At 42.0% G+C, this 23,904-nt stretch overlaps 1 protein-coding gene across 1 annotated transcript in view; it reads right to left on the bottom strand.

Moving 5' to 3' along the window:
• STK36 (serine/threonine kinase 36) overlaps positions 1–23,904 on the bottom strand; it is a 786,440-nt gene that overhangs the window by 426,465 nt on the left and 336,071 nt on the right. Inside the window, exons 12-13 of the mRNA XM_044086614.1 lie at positions 4,700–4,879; positions 4,518–4,615 (exon numbers count right to left, since the gene is read on the bottom strand). Of these exons, the coding sequence (XP_043942549.1) occupies positions 4,518–4,615; positions 4,700–4,879 (278 nt within the window). The remainder of the gene's footprint in view (positions 1–4,517; positions 4,616–4,699; positions 4,880–23,904) is intronic.

Here is a 23,904-nt window from a genome sequence, read left to right as displayed (position 1 = left end):
CCTCATGCTTCTCCTCGCTACACTGAAGCAGAGACCCTATCAGAAAAAGAAACAGGACTCTTCTTTCGTCTTTTCCCAGTTAGGGGTCGCCAGAGCAGATCACCTGTCCGCTCATGATTGGCAGTGGAGTTTTACTGTGTTGAGTTGCCAGTCCGGCGTCCAACCTTCCACAGAAGGCACACACACGCATACACTCACGCCTAGGGCCAATTTAGATTGTCCAATCTACCTACAGCATGTCTTTCGGATGTGGGAGGAAACCCACATGACCACAGTGAGGACATGCAGACTCCACAAAGAAGGCACCCCCAGCTGAGAATCAAACCGGAGAACCTCTTGCTGTGAGGCGGCAACGCTAACTGCTGCACCACTGTGGCCACCCAAAAAGAAGCAGGGCTCTGAAAATAAATAATTTTTGAAAAGTACTGAAACAGAGACAAGGAAAACAACAGCACCTCTAATGCAAGAAAATTATTTTTGCAATTTTTACAAGATGAAGTAGGACTGAAGGGGAAAATATACTGATTTATTTATTTTGTTTTATTTTCCATTTGTTGACTGGGAAAGTCTGACTGCATACATGTCCATTTTCAACAGAGGCCCAGGGAGAAAAGCTCCAAAGGTAGTTACAAGAATAAGCATAAGATAAATATACAATTAAAGTTTACAAGCTCAGTAGAGACATTTGAGTTATACAGTCAAAGACTTGAGATATAGCACACTTAATAAAAACACATTACATATTATACACAGGTATTCTAAAAATGTAATCAGGTTTAGAGCAAGAGCACAGCCAGTTTGTTAAGATACTGCTTGAGACTTTTCTTAAATTGTGTTAGGGAGGTGTCTCGAATTATGTCATCAGGCAGTGAGTTCCAAGTTTTACCAAGTTTTACCAACAGAACTGGCAAACAGAGAGTCACCTGCCATGTTTTTGGATTTGACAGTTTGGACTACCAGTCTGTTAGATAAGCGAAGTGATCTAAAGTTACTGTGGGGGTAGATAATATATTTAGGAGCAGGAATATTGTCTGGTTGGTTATGTACTTTGTCAGCCATTATTAGTTGATTGTACTTTAATAGAATGGGCAACTCTAGTCAGCCCAGATAGCGTAGGTGCTTACAGTAATGTGTTCTGTGCGGCATACCAGTGGCAGATCTAGCTATGTGGTTATAACAGGTGGAGAGTTTATTAAGATCACATTTGTTAAAGTTGGTAAGTAGAGGGGAGGCATAGAAAAGGGTAGAGAGTAGATGAGAATGGGCTATGGCTATTCTAGCAGGTGGGGTAAGAAAAGGTTTAATATACAACGTACCAAGTTTTTTGTGAATGGTTTTAATAGTTTGGTTGACAAACGTATCAAATTTGAGACTGTTATCAACCAAAACTCCAAGAAGTTTTGTGCACACATCGGGAGATATTGTAGTACCATTATTTGATTTTATACAGAAGGGTAAAACAGAGGACCTTTGGGTGGGAGAGAAAATAGGATCTTAGTTTTATTTGGATTTAAAATTAGTCAATGCTCAGAAAGCCAGTTTTTGACTATATTAAAGGTATTCTGGGTTAGTGTCAATACTGGTTGGGAGGTGGCTGAGCAGATTAAAGTAGAGTCATCTGCGTATTGAATGCAATTAGCATTTGGAATGGCCAAATGGAGGTCATTGATAAAAATGGAAAACAAAAGCGGACCCAGAATAGATCCCTGGGGGACTCCACGGGAATTGGGAAGGAGGTTAGATAGTTTATTTTATCATAGGACGGCTTGTTGTCTATTGCAGAGATATGATTAAAACCACTGGATAGAATGGATAGAATGATTGTCGACGGAAATTGCTTTCAAGGTGGAAATAAATAGCTGGTGGTTAACCATATCAATAGCCTTTGAGAGATCTAGAAAAAGGGCTGAGGATGGTCTAGTGTTGTTTCTGTTATAGTTAATAGCATCAGAGAAGGTCAGAAGGGGAATGTACTTGCATTTACAAAGAGTTTGTGGCCTCCGTATCACATTAGATTAATGATGAAAGTAATGCAAACTTAGCAGACTTCCAAATAAGCCATGTCAATTTTGAAAATCCCCAGTGGAATGACAATATACTAAGCAGAGACAGAAAAATATAGTAAGAGGACATTGGGAAATGCATAATAGATGGTGTCAGTTGCACAACAGGTGTCTGCCACTGAAGGCTATTCCCACACCAGGTGATTGTATTGCTGATACTAAATTTCAGCATTAATGGGGTGTTGCATACCTAAGTGTGTCATCCTTTACAGGAAACATTAAACATAAGTCCCATCTGCTTGAGTTGGAGGTAGCTCATATGACACCTATCAGAAATAGCAGAAGTTTACTAATGCTCTGTTTAAAAAAAATTCCCCTAGTAGTAGAAATACCACCTCAGGTCTCCCCTGAAAAGAGGTCAACAGCCCACTAAACAAAGGATAAATAAAAATAAATAGAACATCCTTACTACATACCCATACTTTGATCTGAGAAATGACCTATACTATAAAGTAAACAAAGACAAAGATCAGACACAAAGCTAAATATCCTAGCCAAGCTCTTGTGAGTTAGTGAAAAAACATATTTTATTTATTTATCTATCATTTGTTTACCAGGAAAGTCTGACTGGGAAAAAGCCCATTTTCAGTGGAGGCCCAGAGAGAAACACTCCAGATGCTCCATTTGGAGTGGTCATTTACAAATGGACAAGACAAAAGCTAGTATTTGACCTAGATTTCACTGGCCTGAAGTTATACTCATCAACAATGCCCCAAGGGGCTTTACCCTTCGTCCCCTACTCTCCGGTGACTACTTTTCTGAAGTCAAACCAAGCACTGAGGCTGTGTAGGTAACTACATTTGTTGATGATAGCAGATTGAGTGCAACTGTAAAGTCCCCATCTGATACTCTTATCCTCCAACAAAGCCTGGACCAGACCAGCACCTGAGATACCGGTCACAGTCTCACCCTATACATCAAAAAATGTAGCATATCTCTATTTGATAAGATCACCATCCCAGCCACTTATCACATGCCCAATACCCCCACACACAAAAACACAATGGGCACAACCATCAGAGACCTGGGTACACATTTTAATAGCAAACACTCTTTTGACTATCATATCTTGGTCTAAGAAAATCCTTTTACATTATACAACTTGTCTTTTATGGTATTTTACTCACATCTAATAAGTTCTTAGTTCTGCTATAGTCTTCCCTTACTAGGCCTATCCTTGAATGCAGTACTCCATTTGGGATGGACCTTTCCAAGCAGAGACTAGTTTGAAAGACCTTAAAGACTTCTAAATGAGTTGTTAGGGCTGGGCAATCTAAATTATTCTGAGAGATTAAAGCCTCACTTCTATTCTGTTTCTTAGAGGCTGCTAAACAGTGCCTCTGTTTAGCCTTCCCAACCATGAACAACTGAAAGAAACAATGTTCAGAAATGGTTTTGTTTGCTTCTATTTGAAGTATGTCACATTCTCCAACACCCACATATTGAATCTGGATCTATGCTGCAGTGCAGATGTTTTTTTCTCTGAAATATAATTTGCAATCTTTCCTGCCTACCACTAGAGGTACTACCTATCTATGTCCATATACTCTGTTGTCAGAAAACCTGGATTCAGGGATTTCCTCAATAACAGCCCTATACCACAGTGAGGATACAAGAGAAAACATTAGCCTGTTATCAAAATGCATCAGGTAGATTTGTGGCCCTCTGCAGCAAGCAGCACAGGTGTCCATGGTTTACTTTAAGATCCCATCTTTCTTACGGGTCTTCATCAAGAAATCTGATCCCATGGTCACAAAAAATGTATAGCACAGCACCAGTTGCACACTTGCTGACATTTTACTAAAGACATCCCCACTTCCTTCAAAAATAACCAAGGAATCCCCTCTCAACTGGTCATCCTCCAAAAGATCAAAACCCAGTCACTGTTACAGCATGTATCAACTGTTTCCACAAATCACATACATCACATACCACTTACACAAATCCTTTTATTTAACCCAGCTAAAGCATCTTTGCAAAGAAGTTCAGGTTATTCTCCCTTACACTAGCAAGTAACCAGTATGTATGCAGTACAGCACCACTATCATAATGTTACACAGTCAGTCAATGTGAACTGTTCAGTCTGGTACCATGATGCCATATCAGGTGCCGTTGTTATGCTACCACACATTCACATTCAGTGCACCACCTACCTATCTCCATTTCCAGTGGGCATGTGGTTGAAGAATCTGGTACCATGATGCCATATCAGGTGCCAACACTATGCTATCACACATTCAGTTGCACCACCCACCTGTCTCCATTCCCAATGGGCATGTGGTTGAAGAATCTGATACCATGATGCCATATCAGGTGCCAACACTATGCTATCACACATTCAGTGCACCACCTACCTGTCTCCATTCCCAGTGGGCATGTAGTTGAAGAATCTGGTACCATGATGCCATATCAGGTGCCAACACTATGCTATCACACATTCAGTGCACCACCTACCTGTCTCCATTCCCAGTGGGCATGTGGTTGAAGTCACTTGCGAAATAAGCACCCATCACCGCAGTGAGGTCGGAGAGAAGGGTGATGCACCAAGGTTGCTGTTAAAATAAAAAAGGTTAATAGCATCAACATTTCCATGCATGGATTATCCCAGCTTTTTATACCTTCCTTTGAATTCCCACCTGTTTGATAACAGCACTATCAACAATCTGCTCTATCAAGTGCAGGAGACAGTGAGGGGCTTCTACATCCTGGCAAAATTTGTAAAGGAGATCCAAGTCACATCTGGTAGCTAAAAGGTTCCCTATGACATGGAGAGCAGGACGAAGGCGAGAAGCTCCTTCTAGCATTCCATCTGCCACCTAAAAAGAAAAGGAAAATACATTTACAATAAGAAAACAGAATGGAGTGACAGCAAATACAATGAGACCAAATGTGTGAAATATAACTGATCAAATAACATGCCTGTATGACCAATGGATTGTATCTTATACCATACTTCCTCCCTGTGCTGCAACAGCCTCAAATGGTCTATTGTATTAGAAGGTGTGTGTGTGTGTGTGTGTGTGTGTGTGTGTGTGTGTGTGTGTGTGTGTGTGTGTGTGTGTCTTTTGTGTAAAAATGGCACTTGCATGATAGCTACATATAGGGTATAGAGCCATTGCTCTCACAGAGGTGGGGTTGGTATAATAGTTAATGTCTTTATCTTTATCATAGGTACACGGTAAATGGTTTAATTCTTACCGCTGGTTATTGGTTAGGCTTGTAACAGTCTGCAGACTGATAACATAGTATGAATCTATGAACCTAAGACTTACACTTGGGGTTCTGGTTTGACATAATGGTTAAGGTATTTATTTAATAAACACAAAGTACGGGGTTTGAGTCTCACCTGTGGTCACTACCTTGTTACTGGCTAGGCATGCAATAGTCTCCAGACTGACTGCCTAGTATTTATCCACGAACATATGACAGAACCACAAATGAAAGAGAGAAAAAAAGGCAGAAAGAAAGTTGCTCTCAAACTGGAAAGTAAACTCTGTGTAGACATTCTGCCCCAAGACTGCAAAAAGCTATTCCACAATCTGGGCATTAAGCAAACATTTCCTGTCAGTCATCTGGATAACCTGAAACTTCTCTATACAAAATTTCTGAGCATGTTCACTCTAGTTATAAACAAATGTTTTAATGGTGTTAATGCTTCTTTTTTGGTTATATGACCATTCAGTCTTTCTCAGACACTGAAAGCTGGACAGTGGGCATAACACACGGTCACTCTAAAGCTAGGACATTTCTGTTATGCCCTCTGTAATGCAGATTATACAATAATAAGGGTCAGACCAGTGCCCATGTCTCATGGAAAGGTCAGAGGTCAGCTAGCAGTTTTCCATTGTGATGCGCTGCAAGGGTAACCCATGGTGTCTACCAATGAAGTAGCAGAAAAAAAAACTGCTCTTACTACCCAAGGTACAAAAGCTGGACAGTGACTGCTCCATCTGTATTCCCCATGCAGCCCTCTTGCATCCATTCAAATGTTCTCTCTTAACCAGTGGATTAACCTGGAATGCATCTGTTTTTATTTGTTTTCAGAATGTCAATAACTTCCCTGTAGTTCCAGCTGAGTAAAGTTAGAGCCTTCATTAACCGGCTTTTCTGATGTATAGGAATGAACTCTGCCAAGTTTGGGTACCAGGCTAGGAATACGATAGGCCAGAAGGAACAGGCAGGACTGAGAAACTGCTGTTCAGATCTCTTACATTTTGGGAAGTGGGAATGAGGAGTCCCATCATAGGAGCATCCCTTAGTAGAAACCTGTATATGATGCAGTGCTGTATGTGACCAGATAGTACTGTATATAATGCACAATCCATATATGACAGAGCATAAACATTTGGCCAGACCACCACAGCTCGCAGGCACAAACAATTCACGTTTATTAAAATAAGACAGACAAGTGCTGGTCTTAAATAGACACAAGCATTCAAACCGGGGTGTGTATCCACCTGTAGTCTCAGAATCCATTTAAGTTCCATCAATTTATACTGTTAAAAGGAAGGAAATTGGTCTAAAAATGTAATTGGTTAGGACTGATGATGTAATAGATAATTATTGGTCTTTGAAGTGTTTTTAAATGACTGTGCTTTATGTTTTTTATGATCTGAAGAAGCATTGGTTTCACAACGCAAAAGTGCTTATCTATCTTGTTATTTTAATAAAACGTGAATTATTTGTGCCTGTGAGCTGTGGTGATCTGGCCAAGTTTTTATCCTTTGGATTTTTGTTGATTTGGCAGTGACCTTTATCAGCGGTTGGAACTTTATTTTTCTTGTTATATGACAACATACAGCTGGTGCACTTGGTGTTCAGTCTATGTTTAACACCAGATTGAGGAAATGTGCAATAAAAAAAGCGAAACCAGCAATGTAAGGTAGTTTGGAGCAAGACAAAAAGGATCAAAGGGGAGGAGTGCTAAATGGTCAGCCTAATAAACTCTACCAATACATCGAATCTGGTACAAAATCAAGGGCCTTGTGACAGTAAAGGTTAGAGACACTCTAGACATCAGCTACTGCCAACATGTCCTTGTAACCCAGTTTATGCAAAGAAAACAGATTAGCTTTGTTGAGATCAAACACAATGAAGACAATATCCTCCCATATGGTTTAAACCAAACTTAGAAATTACAGTTCATCGGCTATGAGCTACAATGCAAAAGTATCAAAGCAGTGAAGAACAGTGGACCAGACAACTGGCTCTGATACTGTGAATGTAGGCAAGTCACTTAACTTTGTTATGTATGCAAGTCTCCCCTGTAAAAAAAGAAGCATCTTTACAGATCCTACCAGGACTAGGCCATTTGTTCATAAATTAATAAATCACAATAATCAAAGATAAGTCTGTGAGTGTAATGACTAAAGCAGTCCAATCTGCTTTAGGTAGTCAAGGATTTATGTATGACACCATTTCTCTCTCCCTGGTTGCCTTCACTACCTGAATACTCAGTTTTTCATTTTTTATATCTTTCAGGTATGAAAAAAAGGAATACTGCCCAAAAGGAATACTTGTCCAGTCTTCACAACAGTCCTGCACTTCTCCACAACAATCCTTCACTGATACACGCAAACACTCCACTGCAAGAATATTCTACTGCTCCCAAAGTAATTCTCTGTTGCACCCATTCTAACCTTCTACAGCCCCAGACTAACCACCAACCCCCTCATGTCATTTATCTATGCCCCACATTAAATTCCATCAACCCCAAACCAACCTCCTGACACCCTTAAACTAACGCTGTGCCTCCCTACAGACATCCACTGCCCAACAATGACCTTTAGAATCCCTACACTGCCCCAAGATTCTGCGATTTTATCAATGCAAATGCCTTGGAACAGCTAGTCAATACCACCACAAGAGATGATAATATCTTGGACTTGGTATTAACCAACATGAGTCACCACTGTTGCACCCCCATGGTATCATCCTCCCTGGTAAGATCAGACCATAAAGCGGTCACTTTCAAAGTCACCATCTCCTCTGACCCTCCTCTAGCTAGAGTCAAACAAAAAAACTTGTCCAAAACTGATTACAACCTCCTGAGGGATAGTATAAACAGCTTCACAGCCCCCTCCCCTACTGTAGGAACTGGCACCAATGTCCAAATCTACACTAAAGTACTATACAAGCATTTATATAGATGCATGGAATCAGGAATACCTGATAGGACAAAAATCATCCTCCGCAAGGAAGAGTAAACCTGTCTGGTAGACATTTGCAATAAATAAGCTATATAACAAAAGGAAAAAAATTGCTGTCCAGGACCAAGAAGGAGCAGGTGCCCAACTGGAACAATCTCTCCTTAGCCTGAACAAGCAAATAAGAGCACTAGTGAAATCCTCTAATGCCAACTTCAAATCCAAACTGGCCGCAACTACTAGAGAGAATCATAAGGCCTTCTTCACATATGTCCACAATCTGAAAGTATCTGCATATCTGTTCAAAACTGGTGGTCAAGGACACCACATACACAAATGCTGTAGATACAGCCAATCTACCGGCGGACAGATTCAGAGAATACTTCTCCCTTCTGTCCCCCCATCAGTAAATCAGGACATTTGCAGTACCTGCCCCCCACCCCTTCTCTCTGGGGAACAGGGTCACCACTGCCCTCTTAAAGGCAAAAAAATACAGCCTCCATGGGACCCGATAACATCCCTGACTGCATCCTATATTAACTCAAGCATGAACTTGCAGGACCATTAGGCACCCTATTCAACCAAAGCCTGAGTACCAGCTTTGTCCCAGCCAAGTGGAGGACAGCCACTGTCATCCCTCTACATAAAGGTGGAGCATCCACCAATCCAGGAAATTGTAGACTCATCAGCCTAACTAGCCTAATCTGGAAGGCCATGGAATGGATTATCATGGACCTCATTAATAGGGACATTGGCAACCTCCAAACATTCAACCCCACACAGTTTGGCTTTGGCAAGGGGAGGTCATTCGTGAGGTCAAATATCAATAGTGTTGTGTTGAGGAGCACTCAGCTGTAATGAGATGATGGTTGACTTCTTTAAGACAGTCACCAAAGCCGTGGACAAAGTGAAGACGGTGCACACCACCTACCTTGACCTGGCCACAGCCTTCAACACTATTCCCCACTCAGGCATAGTAGATAAACTCTCTCAACTAGGCACCGATCCATACGTTACCAGATGGGTAGCAAACTGGCTCAATGACAGAACCCACACAGTCAAAACAGGGGAAGCCACCTCAAGCAGTACACCCGTAACAAGCGGCGTACCCCAGGGATCGGTCTTGGGGCCTCTGTTATTCAGGATATACTTCTCTGAGGTGCAGGCCAAAACCAGTGAGCTATGGCTGACCAAGTTTGCAGATGACTGCAAGCTGGGTGCAGTCATCAATTCCCCAAGTGATGTGGATGTCCTCCAAGAGCTTCTCACTCAAACAAATGACTGGTGCCAGAAATATGGCCTCAAGCTGAATTCCAAAGCATATGCAGCAGCTGGACAGACCACATAGGTTCCTCACCAGGAGAATCCAGGGCCTCAAACATCTATCCTACACAGATAAGCTAAAAACCCTGTCCCTCTACTCAGTTTCATACAAACTTGTCAGAGGTGACCTCTGTCTGGCATACAAAGCAATCTCAGACCCCACATTGATGGGATTGCTGCATATCCACAAGTCAAGTTCCACTCGAGCAACCCATATGCACAACCTCAACCTGGTTTGTGATATCAGTAGGACTTGTTGGTGGGACAGATTTGTGCCCCAGAGACTCCCCATCTGTGGGACAGACTCCCTCTCCATGTCAAGCAGAGCACCTCATTATCCCTTTTTAAGCGCAACCTGGATAACTGGATGGGAAACAGAAAATACACTCCTGGAATTCCACCTGTGTCCTTGCTGGACAAGGACACTGGGTGCTGACTTGTCTAAACATGGGCTAAATTCTTGGCTAGGCTTATAAGGGCCTCAAGGCCAATAGCCTATGATCCTACACACCAGCCTCGACTGCTCCAAAATAATCCTTAGTGTCCCTACTACTCCAACCTCCACTGCCCCACAATAACCCCTGGCTTCTCTACACCAACCTCCACTGCCCCACAATAATCCTCCACTTCTCTACACTAAACTCCACCCCCTAAAACTAATCACCATCTCCCAAACTAACTTCTAGTGTGTCCTTTCCCTGCCTCCCTACACCAAGTTCTACCTCCCCTCAAAATCCTCCACAAACACCAAACTAATCCTCTTCCTCCTCAAAATAACCTTTATGACACCCCAATCTCCACCCTCACCAGACTAATCCTCTACCACCTGAAACTATCAACTGTCTTCATATGATTCCTCTGCCTCCGCACAGTTATTTTGCATTATTGACTACACTCGTCCTCTGCCACTGAACGTACTCCTCCTCTGCTCTGCCACTAAATACGGTAGGACTTTGCTACTGAATACACTAGGGTCTGCCAATGAATGTACTAGTGCTCTCCTACTGCATGCACTAGTGCTCTGCTACTGAATGCACAAGGGTTCTACTACTGAATAGACTAGGGTCTGCCAATGAATGTACTAGTGCTCTCCTACTGGATGTACTAGTGCTCTGCTACTGAATAGACTAGGGCTCTACACTACAATAATCTTTCTCAGTTAGTTTGTGGCTGAAGATATATTGGGTCTCTCCTCTGTTACAAATGATGCTCCTTCCCAGACTTTTGCTACCGCCCTAATTTCCAATTTCCCATATTTACTGACAGTCTGTATAGAGTACAATGCCCCTTTTGGAATGTACCTCATAAGACATCTGCAGCAGCTGGAAAGGCCACAGAAGTACCTCACAGAGAGGATTATGGACCTCAAACATATGCCCTACACTGACTGTCTCAAAAAACTCCAGCTTTACTCCATAGCATATCATCTACTCCGAGGTGACTTCTGCCTAACATATAAATCTATGTCAAACCCAGAGTTGTTGGACATGCTGCACCTAAAGAAATCCCAATCCCTCCGAGCTACACGGTCTAGGGACATACACCTTGTCACCACAATAAACAGGACATGCTGGAGGGATAGATTCCTGTCCCAGAGACTTCCCATACTCTGGAACAAGCTACCCATCTATGTCAAACAAAGTTCCTCATTAGCACTCTTCAAGAAAAATCTTGATGAGTGGATCAGAAATAGAAAATACACCCCGGGGATCACTTCTGTGGCTCTGCTTGACAGGGGCATAGGAAAATAACTTTCTTGGGTGGCGTAAGCCAGGGAACCTTGCTGGCTAGGTTTACTTAGGCCCTTGGGCCAATAGCCTAGTACCTACCTCTGAACCTATGATATCTAAAGCTTCCAGGTACACATTATGACATCATGGAATGCAATAAGCTGAGCTAAAAATAATTTTCCATCTGCCAACAATAGATTTCCTTCTGATATTGTACTAACTGAAGCATCATCATTATACCTTATCTAGTTGGCAGGTTATACAAATGCACAACAAAGACAAAACTTGTAAAAGCACACACACGCACGGTCTGCAGAGACTCTGAAAGGCTGAATAATTCACAATAAAATGTGTTTGATAGAATAAGCACTTTCATTTTATATCAAACATAAAACTTCATGAGATCAATTCTCTCACAATAACAATTTGTTTAAAAAGTTATTCACTAAATCACATGACAACACAGCCTCCATACAATCAGCTAAAATGTAAAGCCATACTAACCTAAAATACAAATCTAAACAACTATAAACATTGAAAACATCAATCACTTGTTTAAATGAATTATATTTAATTTTATACAAACACCAATGCAAATAGAAAAATATATTATCTTTTATCTTTTAAGCTTTAATAGACAATTTTATTTTTTATTTTTAATTTACATTTGTTGATCGGGATTGTCCGACTGGATGCATGTCCATTTTCAGCAGAGGCCCAGGGAGAACAGCTCCAAGGTACACAGAAACAATAAAACACGTTACAAATATAGTTTTGACAAAGAGTATAAAAGCAAACATGAATTAACGTGTTCCACAGGTTAGAGTTAAACTCTGATGAAAGTCGGGGGTAATTTAAGCAGGAAGATGATTAAAAGATTTCACACATTCTAGAAGAGAGTTAGCCAGGCGTGATACAATGACATATCCAGTTTAGTGCCAGATGTTGTTTGAGTCTAGTTTTAAATTGACCTAGGGAGGAGAGTAAAGTAATGTTAGCTGAAAGTGTGTTCCAGGATCTGCCTACAGAGTTTGCAAAGAGAGAGTCACCAGCTGCGTTATTAATTTTGCTAGTCTGAATTAGTAGTCTGTTAGAGGATCTAAACAGCCGTGAATTGTTACAGGGGGTGATAATATTTTTAAGTGCAGGAGTATTATCCAGATTATAAAGGATTTTATAAGCCATGATCAGTTGGTTATACTGAATTAGACTGGGTAGTTTAAGCCACCCAAGCTGGCTAAGATTGATGCAATGATGTGTCCTAAAAGGCAGGCTGGTGGCAAACCTGGCAATGTGGTTGCAGCAGGTTAAGAGTTTGTAAAGTACAGTTTGTTAAGTACAGTCTTGTTTAGATTACAGAGTAGAGGGGATGCATACAGAAGTGTTGAAAGAAGGTGAGAGCGAGCGATGGCAATTGTGGCTGGAGGGGTTAGGAAGGCTTTTATTCTGTAGAGTGACCCTAGTTTTTTGTTGATGGTTTTGATCGACTGGTTTACATGCAAGTCAAATTTTAGATTATCTATAATGACACCTAATAGTTTTATAGAGGGGTCGGGGGAGACTATTGTGCCATCATTTGCATTTATGGTAAAGGTAAAAGCAGGAGACCTTTGCGTTGGTGAAAATAACAGCATTTTAGTTTTTTTGGGATTTAGTATCAAACACCATTCAGAAAGCCAGTTTTCTGTAGTGTTAAAGGTGGACTGGGTAGCAGACCATAAATCTGTTGGAGAAGTAGCTGAGCAGACCAGGGTGGAGTCATCAGCGTATTGGATACAGCTGACTGGGATGACAGTATACAGGTTGTTAATGAAGACTGAAAACAGCAGGGGCCCTAGTATAGAGCGTTGTGGTACTCCAAGAGTGTTAGGTAATAGGTTAGAGTGTTTGTTCTCCCAAAGAACAGCCTGCTGTCTCTCATTCAGGTAGGATTTAAACCATTGAAGGGCTTTTGTATCTAGGCAGAATGTTTGCAGGGTGTGTATTAAATGTTGGTGGTCAACCATGTCAAATGCCTTGGAAAGATCCAAGAAGAGAGCGGAGGATATGTGATTGTTGTTGCAACTATGGTTTATGGTGCTGGTAAAAGCTAGTAGGGCTGAAGTAGTGCTGTGGTGTGGACAGAAGCCATGTTGGGTGTCTGCCATGAGGTGATTCTTGATTAGGTGGTGCATAAGTTGTCTGTGTACAGATTTTTCTATAATCTTTGCAAGTGGAGAGAGTATGGCTATTGGTCTATAATTGGAGAATTTAGTAGAGCTGCCTCCTTTATGTAGTGAGATTGCGTAGGATATTTTCCAGATGGTGGGAATTCTAGCTTCTGCTATGTTTTGATTAATTAGTATCGATACTGGGTAGGCAATAGCATCAGCTGATTTTTGAAGATACTCAGCGGGGAGTTGATCAGCAGAGAGTGTGGTGGGTTTTAATTTTTTGATCAAGGTACGGATAAGCGACGTGGCCACTGGTTGGAAGCTGAATAACAGTAGGTTTCTAGGGGTGGTACTTTTAGGGCCAGGGGAGTAGGAAGTAATTGGCCAGCTAGGGTTTGAATTGCCTCAGTAAAGAATTGGTTGAAACTATCTGAAACATTTCAGGGGGTTTATCAATAGTAGCAGCAGGGATGGGGGTAGAAGTTTGTCCAGGATGAAGTAGATTATTAAAACCTGCTCAAAACTTCTTATAGGTTTATAGATTAGTACTAGGCTAACTGCCCTTGCGAGCCTTTTTAAGTCTAGCCAATTATCCCCTGTGAGATTCAAACCATGTACCATGTGTTTGTAAGACAAACACCTTAACCATTAGTCCATCCTCCCAATCCTGAGGGTTATATTTATTTACGGTCTGTAAATTGCAGTAGTATTGTTTTTTGTCTTGCAAAATGGATTTTTTGTGTCATTCCTAGATTACCTGTATTTAATTTGATCTTGGGGGTCTTTATTAGAATGCCATAAAGCCCATCATTTGTTTGTATGGTTAATTTTGAGTATAGTCTCTTTAGAAAGCCATGGTGTAGTTTTTGCTTTTGTTCTCTTTGAATGCACAGATGCATGCAAATCAAGGATCTCAAGAAATTTGTTATTAAAGTATACAACTGCCTCCTCTAAGGGGAGGTGGTTAAGAATAGACCAGTTACATGAGTTAAGAATTTGGCAGGGTCAAAGTCTTTTTTGTTTCTAACTTTTCTGAGTGAGGGTTATTGGGGATTAATGGCTTTATGCTTAATTATATAAGTGAGAAGGTGATCAATTAGGTCGTCGGGGAGGGTACCAGCAGTGTACAGTTGGGGGGGACTATTTATGAGTACCCAGTCGAGTATGCTTTCTTTTTGGTTGGGTTTACCTATCCTGGTAGGGGTGGATATGATTTGTGCAAATGCATGCAGGTTGATATGGGTAGATGGGGATTCTGAGGAACAGGTGTCCCAGTCTATGTTAAAATCTTTGAGTAGTAGGGTTTCTTGGGGATAATGATATGATAACCAGTGCAGGGTATCTTCAAGTGTAGTTATATTGTTACCTAGGGAATATACATGCAGATGATATTAATGCATTTACTTTTATTTAGTTGGAATCTAGTGGCAAGAATTGTGGAGTTATTAATCTGAGGTGGTTGTGTTGCATCTACGGTCACATTCAACTCAGATTTATAGAGTATAACTACTCCACCCCCCCTTCCTGGAAGCACGATCCAGCCTGTGTATGTTATACCCAGGTGGTAACACTTCATTGTCTGTAGTGTTAGGTTTTAACCAGGTTTCAGATAGATCAGGGGAGTGGACAGCCAGGAGTGCATGCAGTTCATGCACCTTGTTATTAATACTTCTAATATTGAGATGACAGGCTAGGAGAGAGTTAGTTGGTATATTGATGGTAGGTTTGCAGCTTAGGTTACAGGTAGAGGGGGTGTATATTTCAGAAGTGAATGGGCCAGGGTTGGGGTGAATATCACCACCAAGTATTAGGCTAGGTCCTAATGGAAATGTGGTCATTTAATCCAGGCTACTCATTGGCATTTAAATAGAGATGTCAATACAGTTCATGCTTCTCTAAATGTAATTCCCATTAATTCCCACATTAATTTTTAGGCAATTTCTCAATGATAACAAATGTAAATGTCCAGGTTTATCCATAATATATCTTGATAAAGCCTTACGTAACTTAACATTTGTTATGTCATTAACAGTGGCATAGCTAGAGTTTGCACTGCCCAAGGCTGTCTTTAGGTTTGCTGCCCCTCCCCCTCACAAAATCATGGTCAAATGGGGCCTCCCATACACAACCCTCCCCCCACAGCCAATCCAGTGCCCCATTATTTGGCTATTTCTCTACATTTACCATAAACACTGTAATGTGCATATTACTTTATGCTTTACTTCTACAATAATTATTTAGATTTCATTTAAAACTTATTTTAAATTGTATAACACAAACACTGACAGACATCTGCTAAACAAAGCAATACAGTCTCACAATGAAATCTTATTTTCCCACCTTACTAAACTAGAATAGTCCAGTCATCAGAGTTTGCTGATCCCTGGGCTTTGTCTTGGTTCCTGTGCTATTCTATATCCTTATTTGGTTGAAAGGAAGTTTCTTGGCTCACCAGTGGGAGTGGGAAGCACTGAGCAGCCTATTTGTCCTTAAGGGAGTGGTTCCAGCCAGAAACTTGTAGTCTATTGGCCATTTTGGGTCAATTCCTAGCTTTTCCAGCCCCCTGCTATAAAGCACGCTCTAGCGCGATTTAGCGCAGAGTTGCCACTAGAGCAGCATCGGGCAGCGCCGGTTAAACAAGGTTAAACTATTTCTGGCTCCGTAAAGTGGGCTCTTCATTTTTTCCCTTAGAACTTCTCTACTTGTAACCTAAACAGCCTATCCTTTTTTCTAAAAAGCTCAGCACTTGTTCCTAAAGCAATTTTTTTATCAGGTTAAACACTTCTATATTATACAAAGTACCTCACTAGCTTAAAACCCCCTTAAGTACCCACTTCCCTGTAAGTCCTCTTGGACTCAGTTACACAGCAAACTTTTCACTTCTTCTAGCATGTCGAATGTCCAGTTGCTAGCGTCCTCTCCTGCCCAGCTGGTGAATCTGGGAATATTGAGGCAATGTTACAATTGCCTCACGTACGCAGACAACCCTCTCCTCCTCCCACAAAACACAAATACATGCGAGAGATGCAACTATATAGCTAAACTGGAGGCTGAGCTCTCTCAACTCAGGACTGGCAAGACCAGACAGGAGGAGAAGGTAACCACACACACCACATACCCAGTCTCACATAGAACTATCACAACTACAAGTCAAACACATAAACACACAAAGACATACTTGGAGGCACTCATCAAAAATCTACCAAAACAGCAGAGGCCTCCAAAGCAGACACCCAAGCAACTGCCACCTCATGACAAAACACAAGTAACACGTAGATCACAAAGTCAGTGTGCAAATCAATCACAGCCCTTAGGGCCAAACAAAATGCCAGACACACTTGTCATAGGTGACTCCATAGTCAGACACACTGACGTCCCACTCACCAGACTGTACAAGGAGAGGGTCACAGTAAGCTGCCTGTCGGGCGCTAGAATCCGCCACATAACACAAGCACTCAGGTCACTCCACAGCAAGTACAAGTATGACTCAGTCATTGTCCATGCCGGTGTGAACGACCTGAGACTTACCTCCCTGGACTACATGAAAAGAGACACAGAGGAGCTCTCAAATTATGTAGCCCAGGCTGGTATGACTCTGACCCTGAGCAGTATCCTACTGATGCCGCAATACAGAGAAAAAATTATCAATTTCAATAATTGGCTTAATTTCTGGTGTCATTCTAAGGGGATCCAATGTCTGTCTGCCTGGGATGACATGCTCGACAAGCCATGCTGCTTCGTAAGGGACGGCTTGCACCTGTCACCCCTGGGTTTCCGGATATTGGCCAAGGCTCTTGCCACCCCCATAGTGCCTTTTTTAGGCAAGGCAATTCTAAACCTACTGCCCTAGAAAACAATAATGGAAAAAAACTAAGGGCAATGCTGCTCAACGCCAGAAGTCTAAATCTCAAGATGCACGCCCTCAAAGCCCTCCTCAGTATGGAGAACATCAATGTCTGTGCTGTGACAGAAACCTGGTTCAAGGCTCCCGAGAGCACCCCGGCACTATCAGGTTTTACCTCATATCATGCGTTCCGGCCCCAAAACCCGGACCGTACCACAAAAGGAGGGGGTGTATCCATATTCATCAAGGATACCCACACCTCCAGGTTGGTGGCAACGCATGAAGCGTCAGAGACCATCCAGGTGCAATTAACCATAGGCAAAACCGGCCTACAGTTTGTAGTATGTTACAGACCACCCTCTCAAACTCAGGAATCCCACACAGCCTTCCTGAAGACACTGGAGAGTATAAATGTCTCTCCAAACACCATCATACTAGGTGACTTCAATTACCCAAACACAGACTGGGAACATTACTCAAGCCCCAACACCCTAGCCCAAAGGTTCCTAGAGTTCATAAACTCTAATGCTATGGAACAACTAGTCACCATTCCCACAAGAGGGGAAAATATACTAGACCTGATCATCACAAACATGGGGACAAAATGCTCCACACCAGAAGTATATCCCTCATTGGTGAGATCGGACCATAAACTAATCTCACTGGAGATCCACATCCCTCCCCCACCCACAACAAAAAAGACCACAGTGAAGAACTTTTCAAAAGCCAACTTCACACTTCTTAAGACTTGTGTGGTATCCTTCAAAGCCCCAGAACCAGTGGAAACCACAACCCACGCTACTGAATCCCTTACAAAAGCTTTCTACGAGCATCTCCAGGATTGCATGGATCAAGCAATCCCAAATAAAATCAAGACACTTTCCAACAAAGGCAAGCACCCAGTCTGGTGGACCCCAGCCATAAACAAACTTTACAACAAGAGGAGAAAGCTACTACAAGATAGAACAAAATCCCTAAAAGGGAAGACATCCCTGATCAATACTAGTAAAAAACTACGATCACTCATAAAATCATCCAAGGCAAACTTAGACAGAAAAATCGTCAAGGACTCTAAAGACAATCACAAGGCCTTCTTTAGCTATGTTAGAAACCTGGGTGGTAACTCCCAGATATGCTCAGAATTAGTTCAAAATGATATAAAAATCACTGATCCCACAGACATTGCCAACATACTGGCAGACAGGTTCAGTGCAAATTTCTCCCCTCCCTCCCCCCCAAAAGGAGAAATATCTATACCAGCAGAGTGTTGCCTCCCAAACATCTCAGATGCCCAGGTGAGAGTTGTTCTCTCTAAAGCTAAAAACACAGCTTCAATGGGACCGGATGGTGTCCCCGGCTGTGTGCTACATGAACTAAACGAGGAACTAAACCCACACATAAGGCTGCTGTTTAATCTCAGCCTCACCACAGGGTACGTACCCAAAGAGTGGCGTACGGCAACTGTGGTCCCACTCCACAAAGGCGGTGCCTCTACAGACCCTGGTAATTACCGCCCCATAAGCTTAACAAGTCTGGTCTGCAAAGCTATGGAGAGGATCATAATGGAACTCATAAAGACATAGGGGACCTACAGACATTGGATCCTACCCAATTTGGCTTTGTCAAGGGAAGATCATGCCTCTTGAACTTGGTTGACTTTTTTGAGACAGTCACAAAGGCCATTGATGGGGGAAAGGCAGTTCACACAGTCTACCTTGACCTTGCTAAAGCTTTCGACACAATACCCCACTCGGGTATCATAGAAAAACTCACCAGCTTAAATGTAAATCCATATGTCACAAGATGGGTTGCAAACTCGCTCAAGGACAGAACCCACAGGATTAGAGTAGCTGGTGCCATGTCAGACTCCAAGCCGGTCACAAGCGGTGTCCCACAGGGCTCAGTCCTGGGCCCCCTCTTGTTCGGCATCTATTTCTCAGAAGGGCAGGCAAACATAGGAGGATTGTGGCTGACAAAGTTTGCAGATGACTGCAAACTGGGCGCCATAGTCGAGAATCCATCAGACACAGATATCCTCCAGAGAGGTCTCATAGAAACGGATAACTGGTGCCAGAGCCATGGCCTGAAGCTGAACGCCAAAAAGTGTATAGTTATACCCTTTGGGAAAAACAAGGTAACCCCTAATTATCACATAGGTGGCAACCCATTAAGCACGGAAGAGGTTATCAGGGACCTAGGGACCCAAGTAGACAGTAACCTCTCTTTCAACACTCACATTGCCAAAGTGATTAGGAAAACCTTCTACATGGCCCACCTGATCACGAAGGGATTCACATCCAGATCAAGGGAGGTCATTGTTCCACTGTACTCTTCACTCATTCAACCAATGATTGAGTACAATGCCCCATTCGGAATGTATCTCACCCGACACCTGCAGCAATTGGAAAGACCCCAAAAGTTCCTCACCAAAAGGATAAAGGGGCTCAAAAACATGTCATATGCTGCCAGACTGAAGAAACTCCAGCTCTATTCAGTCGCATACCTTCTGCTCAGAGGTGATCTGTGCCTGACATACAAGGCCATGTCCAACCCGGAATTAATGGACATGCTCCACCTCAAAAAATCAAAATCCACCAGAGCCACGAGAGCAAGAGACTTAAATCTCAACACGGATATTAATAGGACGTGCTGGAGGGACAGATTCACTACCCAGAGACTCCCTATGCTATGGAACAGAATCCCGGTCCATGTGAGGCAGAGCTCCTCACTGGCTCTATTCAAGAGAAATCTTGACCAGTGGATGGGAGATCGTAGGTTTACCCCAGGGATCATCTCTGTATCACTACTAGACAGAGGCGCAACAAACTAATGGGTATAGTATTCTTCAACCAAAGGGGTGGTGAAAGCCACACACACTCTGGCTAGGCTTATAAATGCCCTAGGGCAGACAGCCTAGTACAAACCTATGAACCTAAAACAGATTTTGCATTAAAACTTCTCTGCTCTTGAAATTCACATTCATTAAAACAGCATTGAAACCCACATTGAAAGAAAATGCATCTGGCCACTGGCGGATAAAGTTTACCTTTGGATTGTCTTCAAATCATAGGCCCCTTGCACACATATTTATAACCATGCAAACATACATGTGTTCTTTGATTCACCTTCCTGATTGTATTAAATTATATTCCTTGTATAATACAACACAATTGTTAGTGTGTGTTTTAAATTTATTGTTTTGAATATTTTTCCAGTAAGCAATGAAACCAAATGTGTGAACCAATAATGACAAAACTGCCCAATTCAGAACATTTCCATCATAAAAGTCTACTCAAACTTCTGTCATTACACTCCAATATCAGTAAATATGCACAGTCTCTGCAGAAGTAAAAGTCATCTAAATAATTCCACATTAAAGAGATCTGTAACTAATGAATAGGTTGCTACTAGCAAACAACTTTACATTTCATTGTTTCATCTACAAAGTAAGTGCCTGTTGCCCTTGAAGAATACATTGCCTGTGTTACATTAAAAAAAAAAAAGATAAGCTAGTAATACTGCAACAGGGAATGGACGGAAAACGTAGTAATATTGCAACAGGGAATGGATGGAAAATGTAGTAATATTGCAACAGGGAATGGACGGCAAACTGCTAACAGCTTCATAGTTACCAGGTATCTTCTCCAAAGGAGGACATTCTCAGGACTGCAGGATCCCCTCCTTTAAAAGTACAATACAGTATAGTATCAGCAATCCATCTATGTACTGTGGGAGTAGAACCCACAGCCTTTTGTATCAAAAGCAAGTATACTACCTGTTGTGCTACTAACGATGCAAACAGACTTGGCACAAGTAGCACTAAACGTCTCTTATCCTGAAGCTCTGAGCTCCTTGTAAAATCCACTTGACACTCAACTATATCTCTCAACTTTGCAGCACAAGAAATCTGGAAAAAGCCAAAATGTAATGGGGGGGGGGGCAAAGCCCCAAAACCAGGGACACATTTTAAACCTTGTTTGCATGATCTTAGAAAGTTGCTACAATAAAATGTTTTGTGTTACCAGGCATTTCCGGAAAGATACGAAGACTGAAACTTAAATGGCCATCATTCATTCGTGAGTGAATTCAGTTATTACTGATTTGCCAGAAAATCACAAATTTTAAGAGGAACAGACCAAAAGTATGACTCAAATGTTACTGAATACCATTAGGTAAAACCTTCCATCATAATTCAGAAATATGTGGATACTAAAGCCTTATATACCCTATCTCTTCCAATATTCTAAACCTCTGCCTTCAACGGACATCTTCTCAGCTTTTTCTACATATTTCTCTCTCCATTCCTGTTTTACATAAGTGCATAAAGGCTTCTTTAGAGTCTTCTTAAGGGGATCTTTACTTTATCAAATCCAAATGGCTACCTTCAAAAATAAAAAATAAAAAAAAAACAATTACCACTGCATGCATCATACTCAACCAGAAAATCATTTATTGCCAACTATTACACCTCTCTCTTAATTAGGCCAAGTTAATTGTCCCAAGCACCTGTGAAATAAAGAAGTTATGTTCTTACCATAGTGTTTTATCTGTGTTGTAGATCTTCATTCATTCCTTACTGATGGGTTTCGGTTCTGTCCTCAGAACCTATTTGGCCAAAACACAAGCTCACACCAGCCAAAAAACACTCAAGCTAAGTCATACTGCCCCTCTCCTTCTTTCTTCAGATTGAGTTTGCCCATAAGGAATAGAGACAATGGAGGCCTTATCTAAGCAAATACCCTATCAGGTAGACAGGACCAAAAACGATCCCCCAGGAGTCTTCGGGCAGGTGGTAGGAGGGTGGTACATAAGGAATGAATGAAGATCTACAACACAGATGGAATGTTATGGTAAGAACATAACTTCTTTATCTGATGTTGTAAATATTCATTCATTCCTTACTGATGGGACAGAATCACCAGCTATTTTATGTCCTGTGAGGCCCTAGGATATTCCCGATTACCACTGAGCCAAAGGATGCTCTTCCCCTTGAGGTCATATCCGATTTGTAATGTGTGATAAAGTTATGGAGGGGTTGCCCAAATGGCTGCTGCACAGATGTCATCCATAGAGGCTCTGGAATGAAATGCCACCAAAGTGGACACTGACCTGGTGGAGTGAGCCTTGGCTCTAGTAGGTAAAGTTAATTTGTTTTGTAGATGGACAAAGGTAATGCAATCTCATAGACAAGGTGACTTTGAAAACAGCCTTGCCCAATTTGGGGCCTGAAAAGGAAATGAACAGCTGGTCAGACTTTCTGAAAGATTTATCTGTCTAAGTAAAAGCGGAGTTGTCTTTGTACATCCAACAGGTGTAAACGGTATTCACCTTTGTTAGAAAATTTTGGGAAAAAGACTGCTAAATCAATGGACTGATTGAGATTTGAATTCAAGATAACTTTGGGCAAGAAGGAAGGGTAAGTTAGAAGTGATACTCTCTCATTATGGAAAATTAAATAAGGGCGATTAAAACACAAAGCTTGCAACTCTGAAATTCTCCTGGCTGAGGTGATGGTTACCAGGAATAAGGTTTTCCAGGATAGAAACTTTATGTCACATGTGGCAGAAGATTCAAAGGGTGAACAAGTCAGAGTTTGCAAGACCAGAGTCAAATTCCAAGGTTCAGTAGGATTTTTAACAGGTGGTCTCAGGTGCAGAACTCCCTTCATGAAGGTTTTGCAAAGATGGTGGGACATTAATGAAGAATCATTAAAGCCATCGTGAAAACTGGCAATAGCTGCTAAGTGAACTGCAAAAGTAGAAGCTGAGGCTCCTGATAAGAGCAGAGTCAACAGGTATTCTAAGACCTTATGGACCAGGATTGAGAATGGGTTTAGTCCTTATTTTTAGCCCAGATTATAAACCTGACTCATTTGTTACGATAGAGTTTCCTGGTGAAGGATTTATGAGAAGCCAGAAGTATGTTTCACAGTGGGGAAGAGAAATTCATCTACCTTGCAATCAGCGGAAGTGAAGATACAAAGTGGTCAGCTTGAGACTGTGAAGGTTGGGATGGACCAGCACTTGTGGGTGAGACAGGAGTCCTGGGGTTGGATCCAGGGTCCACGGATGGTGGACCAAGTGAGGCCACAGAAAAGAGAACCAAACCTGACGGGGCCAATAGGGTGCAATGAGGATTACCTTGCTTCTCAACCGTTGCACTTTCAAGAACTGTGGAATGAGGGGAATAGGGAGAAGGGCATACAGTAGACCCGAGGGCCAATCGTGCATCAGAACATTTCTCGGTGACTCCCCTGGGGGGATCAGGGTGAAGAAGTTGCTGCATTTGTGCTTCAAGGGGGGGAAGCAAAGAGGTCGCAGCAAGGCCAGCCCCAACAAAGAAGTATTTGTGTCATTACTACAGGGTCGAGACTACTCGTGAGGCATCAGAATGTTCCTGCTCGGTTTGTCTGCAATCAGACTGGAGTTCCTAGGAATGTGCATTGCTAAGAGAAAGCGGTTGGAAGCTATTGCCCATTGCCACACTCTCAGGGCTTCCCGGCATATTGGGTAGGATCTGGTTCCTCCTTGCTTGATGTTTCAAACTACTGACATTGTCCTTGACGAAAGGGTCATTTGGAATGCTTGCAGTGCTAGGAGCACTACCCACAGTTCTAGGACATGGATATGCAGCCTGGCCTCTAAG

This window comes from Protopterus annectens, chromosome 10.part0 (assembly GCF_019279795.1).
Source record: "Protopterus annectens isolate FY-2018-M chromosome 10.part0, PAN1.0, whole genome shotgun sequence".
Taxonomy (NCBI): domain Eukaryota; kingdom Metazoa; phylum Chordata; order Ceratodontiformes; family Protopteridae; genus Protopterus; species Protopterus annectens.
Note: the sequence above shows the minus strand (reverse complement) of the source record. Positions and strands in the feature narration are given on the sequence as shown.